Source organism: Pteropus vampyrus, unplaced genomic scaffold, assembly GCF_000151845.1.
Source record: "Pteropus vampyrus isolate Shadow unplaced genomic scaffold, Pvam_2.0 Scaffold36, whole genome shotgun sequence".
Classification (NCBI taxonomy): Eukaryota; Metazoa; Chordata; class Mammalia; order Chiroptera; family Pteropodidae; genus Pteropus; species Pteropus vampyrus.
In genome coordinates, this window is record NW_011888817.1 from 5,453,211 (window position 1) to 5,461,653 (window position 8,443).

At 50.6% G+C, this 8,443-nt stretch overlaps 1 protein-coding gene across 4 annotated transcripts in view; it reads left to right on the plus strand.

Annotated features, from left to right (window-relative positions):
* Positions 1-8,443, plus strand: part of ZDHHC18 (zinc finger DHHC-type containing 18) — a 27,133-nt gene that overhangs the window by 4,384 nt on the left and 14,306 nt on the right. For 3 of the 4 annotated variants that reach the window (XM_023529186.1, XM_023529188.1, XM_023529187.1), the window contains exon 2: positions 3,869-4,029. In XM_023529186.1, the coding sequence (XP_023384954.1) occupies positions 3,869-4,029 (161 nt within the window). Of the gene's footprint in view, positions 1-1,335; positions 1,355-3,868; positions 4,030-8,443 lie in introns of those variants that run through there. The other variant, XM_011357676.2, reaches the window with a different exon arrangement.

Genomic DNA, 8,443 nt, shown 5'->3' on the forward strand with positions numbered 1-8,443 from the left:
CAGCCATCCCATCCTCTGTGGCTCCGCCCTAGCACCTTCATCTTTCCCTGACATCCTGCCTTTGCCAGCCTCTGCCAAGAACACTGTCCTCCCAAGTCCCTTGACCCCCATCCTCTCTTCCTTCTCAGAATCTGCCCCCTCCCCAGTCCTCCCTGGCTCCTTGGACAGATCCCCTCAGCCTCGCGCATCCCCAGGAACAGCTCCAGCTCTCCCCACCCCAGGCTCTTTCTGACCCTTTGAGGCATCTTTTTTTTCTATTCCTTCCAGACAACTTCTGAATCTTCCGTGTTCTTTGGCTATATACTCCCCACCACAAATTTCGTAGCCCTCTTCCCCTTCCCCCCCAGGTCCCTCTAGGGTCCCCTAAGTCACGTCTCTACTCTCAGACCCTCCCTCCTTGCTTCCCCATCAGTCATTCTCACCCTGGGTCCTCAGGAAATCTTTTCTTAAACATCTTTGGGTTCCTCAGGCCTCCTTTTCCCTCTCCAGCACTTTCCTTAGTTTCTCAATAGCTTCCTGTCCTTCCTCAGTCTCCTCCTGTCTCCCCAGACATCTCCCAAGCACCTCTCCTCCACCTCCTGACCTGGCTTTCTTTCTCCTCCACATTCTGGCTTCCCTCTGGCCTGTTCCACAGCAGGAACAGCTACTGCGCTTCTTTATTTTTTCAGGAGAATCCAGAGTACTTTCATGTGACAGGTCACATTTGCCCCATGGATTTGACCTTTTCATATCCCCAGTGACCCAGGATTGGCCCACATGGTACTTCCCTTTGATGGATGAAGAGAGGATCCTGTCACTTTACCAGGGTCACACATTTGTGTCGAAAGTTTTCTACCCTACCCTTGGTCTCTAGCATGAGCCACCTGCTACGTGATTCCTTGCACACACACAACCACAGGTGCACACACGTGCACACTCACCCCATGCTACACGAGCCCCCCGCCCCTTCCTAGTTCTTTCCATCCTTTGTGGTCTCACTTCACTATACACTGTGGTTAAGAATGCCATTTCTGGAGCCAAGAGACCTGGTTCAAATACCAGCTCTACGACACTAATTGTGTGACTTCAGGGAAGTCATTTCACCTCTCAGAGCCCCGGTTTCTAATCTGTAAAATGGGATTTATAATAGTACCCACCCCCTAAGGTTGTCACGAGGGTGGCATAAAGTCACACACATAAGCTTTTAGCCCATAACAAGCACTTAATGCTGGCTGCTATTACTGTTGTCTTCGCCAAAACACCCTTCCCCAGGGCCTGTGGCCATGATGAGGCTGCCACAAAGACACTAACCCCAGGTACCCTTTTCAGCTGCCAGATCATGTATCTGCAACCTCGGGTTTCCCCTTGAAGCAAGGTGAGAACTTTATACAAATTAACTTCTCCCTTTCACCTTTCCTTTCTGAGTCAGGTTGGATACAAAGTTCAAGGGTAATTTAACAAGCAGAAGCTCTGGGGAGCAAGCCCCCACTCACACCTCCCACCATCACCCCTGGACTGAGTATCAGATCCACCTTGCTGGGCCGGCCCACATGGGTGTTTTGAAAGTGCCTTTTCCAGTATCCCGCCCAGTTCTCCCACCAGGGCTATAGCAAGAGCAGGAGGAAGTGGTGCTTGCTGTGGGTTGGCCTGGTGACCTGCAGTGTGGGATTTGTTCAGTTCAGAAGCAGGATCTTCTCTGGGCTGACTGGGTATTTTCATCGGTGACAGACTTGTCCCCAGAAGGAGAAGAAGTGAGGACTTCTGGGTTCATGGAGTGCTTGTGAATCATCTTGCCTTTATGTCTGTTCCTCCTCATTTAGGGTGGTGAGGTTGGCTGGGCTGGGGTGGGGGAAGGGTGGATTTGGGCAGAGAGCTCACCTCCGTTTGGATTAGGGTGAGGGCTCAATAGGGAGCTGGCATGATGGGAATGCCGTTGGTGAAATCATGGAGAGTGATGTCCACCCATTGCTCTGGGGAAAGTGAAAGGTGGCTGTCAAGGTCCTTCTTGCTGAGAATGGTTTTGCTCCATTGTTTGGTTCAATGGATTATTACACAGGCCTCCCAGCAGGGCTCCCGGCTCCTGCCCTGCTTCCCAGCATCCAGAGTGCTCCTTTCATTGTAAAGCAGACCCGAGTCCTCCTTGGCTGTCTTGATTAGGGCCAGAGACCTGATAACGGGCTTCCTCCCTGTTCCTATCTCCTCCCACTACCCCTGTGCATTGCCCCCCAGGCATGTCGGCCTCCTCGCACACTCCTACCCCAGGGCCTTGTACTTTTAGAACACCCTTCTTTTAGGTAGCTTCACACTCCCTCACTTGCTTCTGTCCTTACCTGACCATCCCTATAATAGCAAACCAGTCCCTGCCCCACATCCCCCCTCTGCCTTGACTTATTGTTGTCATCGGGCATACCATATGTAGACTTTTTGTTAGATTCTTGTCTTTCTCTATAGAGTAGGACTTTATTCTCTTCACTGTCCTATCCTCAGTGCCTAGAACAGGGTATTTAGCAGGTGCTCAATATAGTAAATATTTATTTAGCAGGTGCTCAATAAATATTTAGCAGGTGCTCAATATAGTAAATATTTGTTGAATGGGCAGAACATTTACTGGGAGCTTAGAGACCCCTGTCCTGTCCTTGGATCTGGCTGTGGGCCTCTGGGTCCCCCTTTGTAAAATCAGGGGGCTAGGACCTGGTGTTTCCGAGGGCTCTACAAGTCTCAGACTTCAGGTCTTCTCCATTCCCCAAGAAGTCTGAATGGACATGAACTAGTTGAGTTGTCATGGGAGTGACATGGAGGGCCTGGTTCTATTTGAGGTTCCAAACTGGGGAGCGCTGAGATGTTTGGAGCAGAATGTTGCCCACTTGGAGCCTTGGCATTAGCATTCTCTGCTCCTCAAGCGATGGGCTTCTCTGGCAGCCAGAGCCTCCGATGATGGAGGCTCCAGAAACAGCACGTAGGTGCCCATGGGTTCGCTTCCTGCTACTACGTCAGCTCCTGGAACCTTGGCTGATCTGGGCCTCTCAGTGGCCAGCCACCTCCCAAACGCTCCTCGCCCCATCAGGTGCCAGTCTGGCTCTGGGAGGGACGGCAGCACAGGACAATGGTTGATGATATGGGTGGGTCTCAAAGGTAGACCTGTGTGTAGGGTATTCTCTAAGTTAGCTAGGGGCAGGGGCCTGACCACACTGACTTTGGACACCAGCCCTTGGGTAATAATGGCAGTGGCTGGACCATACTCTTTCCCAACCCCCTTCACCTGGCTGATCCTACGCATTATTTAGGTTTTAGCTTAGACATCTCCTTCAGCCAGCCTTTCCTGACTGCTCTGCTGCCGTCCCCTTCCCTGTTATAGCACACAAGACCCTGTGTGGCAGTTCTCCGTTTACATGTCTGTTCTCCCCACTAGACCGTAACCTTGCTGAAGGAACAGGAGACTCTTATTCACTGTCAGTATTCCTCTTTCTTACTGAGGGTATTGCTTGGCATGTAGAAGACCTCAGTAAATATTTGTGGAGTGAGTGACCGACTGAATGAACGAGTGTACATTGTCACAGATTGTTCATCTCAAGAGATATCCCAGTTCATTGGTAGTGGCTGCCTGAAGCTCTGCATTTCGAAGGATTCTGAGGTTGTAGTTAAGTGCAGGGGTCAAGAGTGCTGGGATCTATTGATCACATCTGCCATGGCTCGGAGAAATTCCAAGGATCAGTTAGTAATGTCTTGTCTAGGCACTAATGGGTGAGTGGCTGCTGCTTCCGGGAGAGGCTCTCTTCAAGCATGTGGTGATATTTGCTAGGATGACAACACCTGCCCAGTGCTGTCGCCCTGTGTCCCAGTGAGCCCTTGGAGTATCTTCTCATCTCTCTTTCTCTCTCTCTTTTTCTAGCTGTCCCTTCCTGGCTCGCCAGCTGACCCTCGCCATCCCCATCATCGCCGCCATCCTCTTCTTCTTCGTCATGAGCTGCCTGCTGCAGACAAGTTTCACTGACCCTGGAATCCTGCCCCGGGCCACTGTCTGTGAGGCAGCCGCCCTGGAGAAACAAATTGGTGAGCCTCCCACTCCAGCTGTGTCTCCCAGCTCCACATTGCTTGATTTAAGAGGGGACCTGGTTTTCTCTTCTTACACTGTGCTAGGAACTGGAGGTACAGTAGTGAGCAAGGCAGGCTGGAGCTGACACTAGAGCAGAGGAGACAGATGATAAACAAGTGAGCAAATAAACAAATGCTGGTGAAGGCTGTGATGGCAGCCAGTATAGTACAGAGTGCTTTCTGGGCACCAGGCACTGTTTTCACCTCTTTATATGCATGATCTTATTTAATCCCCCTATAATCCTATGCGGTAGGTACTGTTGTTATTCTTTTACTTACTGATTAATTAAATTGAGTCTCAGAGATTAAACGAATGGTCCAAGATAACATAGTAAGTGGAAGAGCTGAGATGAGACCCCAGACAGTCTGATCAGAGCCCCTGCTCTTAAACATTCATATACACTTATTCACATACACTCATCAAACATTTACTGAGTTCCTACTACATGCCAAGCACTTTTCTAGATGCTGGCGATATAGCAGTAAACAAATCTGACAATATCACTGCACTCTTGGAGCTGACATTCCAGCGGGAGGAGTAAGACAGTAAACAGGCAATGAAAGATCGAGGATGTCAGACAGAGAAGGAAAGCAGGGAGGTACGATGAGAGCTGGGTGGGCAGGTGTATAGTTTTTAAATAGGGTGATCAAGAAAAGCTTCTTAAGGTGACATCTGAGCAAAGAAGCAAAGACCTGCAGAAATGAGGAGTTGAACCGTGTGGGGTTCTGGGGGAAAAGTACAGTAGGTGGTCAGGGGAGGCCTCTAGGAGGAGGTAACTCTTGAAATGCGCCATGAATGGTACCATGGAGCCAATAATATGTGGTCTGGAAGCAATAGAAGCCAAAGCTTGGAGTAGTGAACAATCTGGTGTGTTTGAGGAATGGCAAGAAAGGCCAGTGTGGCCAGAAAGGACCTGTGCTCCCAGGCACTTGAGGTGGCCCTCGATTCCTGAAAGTGTTTGTCTGGGCACGGCTGGGCATGGGGCGGGGCAGGGCCTTAATCTCAGTTTGCTCCACCCCAGCCCCTTCCTGCTGAGAAGTGACATGGGTATTTGCACACCTCAGGAGTTTCCGGTCCATGGTTAGCTCCTTCCCCTAACAGGGTGGCTTTCAGACAAGCTTTTAAATACCTAGCTGCCCCTGAAGAGCCCTATTGGCTTTTAAGTGTCAGAGCCCTGCTGCACCTGTCACAGGAAGTCATTCCACTGATTCTCTGCAGCAGCTCGGGAGGTGGGCAGGAGGGGAGAGGATGTTCTCTTGCTCTTTGTCTGTTTCTTGTTTCATCCTCTGCCTAGGCCTGGCCTTGGCCACGCCCTTGGTTGCTGTCTTCCTCTGCTTACATTCAGCTTCCTTCTCCCTTGGGCCACTGGCCTCCTGTTTTCTGCTCTGTCAGAATCCCACGGTCTGACCTGGGCTGGTCTGCCTAGCAGCAGGGAGGCTCTATGGCAGCCACATATCTCCTCTCTCCTGGTCAGGGCTAATCAGGAGGCAGGATTATTGTCCAGTGCAGCCTGGGCTCAGAGGTCTGGCCGCCTGGAATCCTCTGCCTCCTGTGAGCTGCCTGGGTAATACTGACAACAGTAATCCTCCATGTTTGGGGAGGGCTTGACTGTGTGCTGAGGGTTTCCCATCCATTATCCCTACAAATCCTCATGACAGCCAACTGTGCCGATTCAGAAACTGAGGCAGGCGGTCACAGGTTGGGGTTGGGGGCACGGAGTCGGCGTGTGTGCCTTTACTCCCAAACCCCTTGCTTTTCTGAGACGGCCGCGTGACCACAGCCATTTCATCCTTGTGCCTCAGCTCAAGTGTCCCATGCTCTGGGAAGCCTTCGTGATCCCAGTTGAGCCACACCTTCCATGACACATTCCCAGAGTGCCTTGTCCTGCCATCTGAGCCCTGTGCTGCATGGTGGTATTACGCAGTCGTCAGGCAGGCTTGGCAGACTTTCTTGAGCGGTGAGTGTCTTGTTCACCTTGTCTGCTACCTGGATGGCTCAGTGACTTTGGCTGAAGGGTTGATCCTCTATGAAGCTCCTCCTTGCTGTCCCCAGGTTACTTGTGAAGAGACAGCTGGAACTTCTCTCAGTTAGGCATTAAGGGGTTTGATCATTATGTGTTAGATCATTCGTGTTGATTCTATGTGCTGGTTCCTAACTGAGAGGGAAGGGGGTGCATAGGAAGGCCTGACTGGCCACCACAGGTGAGATTGGGCTTTGGAAGAGGATCAGAGAAACCAAGAGTATCATCTGCCTGGAGGATATGGGAAGGCTTCCTGGAGAGGTGCCTTGAGCCAAACGATAGAGTTTGGGTGGAGTTCAAGCATAGGAAGATATGTGAGGGGAGCCCTCCAGGCTGGAACAGGAGGAGAGGACAGAGTGGGAAGGAGCGGGGACAGGCGTGGGACCTTGAGCAGGCTGTGTTGGCTGGAACACCACAGATGCGTCAGAGAACTTGCGACATTCCCAGTGGAGGATGGGGTGGAGTCAGTCCTGTGGGGCCCTGAATGTTAGGATGGAGATTTTCCTTGGAGAACAGTTGCCAAGCCTGGACAGTGGCATCTTTGAATTCAAAGGCATCTTTGAAAGGGCCTTGAATTCTCAAACTTAAGCAGGAGTCTTCTAATCAGGGTGAAACATATTTTCTTGAAAAGGACTAAGGTTATGAGCCTTTTCAAGAAGGTTAGGGGCTGGCTTTGAGATGCTGGTGCTGTGCACATAAGCGTGAACTACTTGGCTGTACCTTGGCCCATGCAAATTGTGGGCTTCTCACTTTGGCCCCATAGGCCAGCAGCTCCAGCCCAATGAGATCTGGCCTGAGCTCTCACCCTGGAAGCACCATTTGAGGTAGAATGACCAGTACCTCTCAGTTTTCCTAGGACTGTCCCTGTTTAGCACCGAAAGTCTAGCATCTTGGGAAACCCCTCAGATGCAGGCAAACCGGGGTGCTTGGTCACCCTGGTCTGGAATCCTGACTTGTCAGCTGGCAAGCTGTGCAGCTGGATCACTCTGCAGGGCCACACATAGCCCAGTTACTCTGGGCAGTTGGGAGAGAGGTAGGAGGCAGGAATGTTGGCTCCCAAAAGCTCCTGGTCTGATGAGAGACGATAGAAATACCTGAATCTGAGTGACAGACACTCTTCTAGATACAGTCACAACTCACAGGACAGACACGAAGGCCGCCTCTCCCTCTGCCACCACACAGCAGGTGACAACCCGCATTCTGTCTGTCTCCAGGATGCCTCCCCTTAGGTCTTCCTGAAGCCCACAGCCCTGGAACAGACTGCCTGGATTGGCTCAGGGCTCTGCTGATCAAGCCCGGACACCTGGCCTCACCCTTCAGACATAGTTGTCTCTTCAAAACCCAGGTTTGGGCCTGGCCCTCCCTGGCTCAGAATTTGGGTGACGCCCTGGTGCCCTCAACAGCATTTCTTGAAGATCAGTCATTAGGGTACAACCTTTGTGACTTTTGCCCTTCCTGCATCTCACCATGTACCTTCATTTCTTTACTATTTTCCTTTAAATGGCTCAGTTTTATATGTATTTTATGAGGAAAATCTATATCACCCCTGTAAGCAGAAAGCCACTTGTTCTGAATAGAAGGTAATCATAAAAACAAATATAACAATGCTACAGAATTCTTGATGGTTACAGTTGCCTCCAGAAAGCAGTCACTTTGAGGCCCATGAGGATCACAGGCATTAGGTATTAAAAGTTGAGACTTTCTCTTGATGGAGCCAAAGTCTTGAAAGAGAATTGAAAAGGGAATAACATATCACATGATTCAAGATTGCTTAGTATCATGGCCAGGAAACAAACTGTCTTCTACCCTTGAAAGCAACAACTCATGTCCCACCTTCCTGAAAGCTCTCCCGCCCACCCTTCCCCCATCTCCTGCCACTCTCCAGTTCCCCCAGACCCCCAGCCCCCCAGCACAGTTAACGGGTCTGTGCCTGTGCCCACTGCTCGCTCTCCTCCCCTAGTGAGCCTGAGGAATTGTTCTTTCTAATCCAGCTTAATTGCTGCTTCATCTTTTGCTTTCTTGAATGCTGCCTCCTGCCCCCCCCCACATGTTCCCCTTTGTATTCTCATGGTATTGAGTTTAGACACCAGTAATACCATTAACTGATTAGGTATGGGTTAGGCTTTTACATTATAGCATCTCTAATTTGCTTCATCATCTTGCAAGGTCGATGTTATTATCCAGTGAGGAAACTGAGGCTCAGAGAGCTTGAGCAGCTTCCTCAAAGTGACAGGCTAACTAGCGGCCAGGCCAGGTTTCAAAATGAGATCACGCTGGCCTCATAGTTACCACATTTGACTCACAGTGCCTCTTACACTGACTGTAATTATCCACTTTGGTTCACTCTGCCC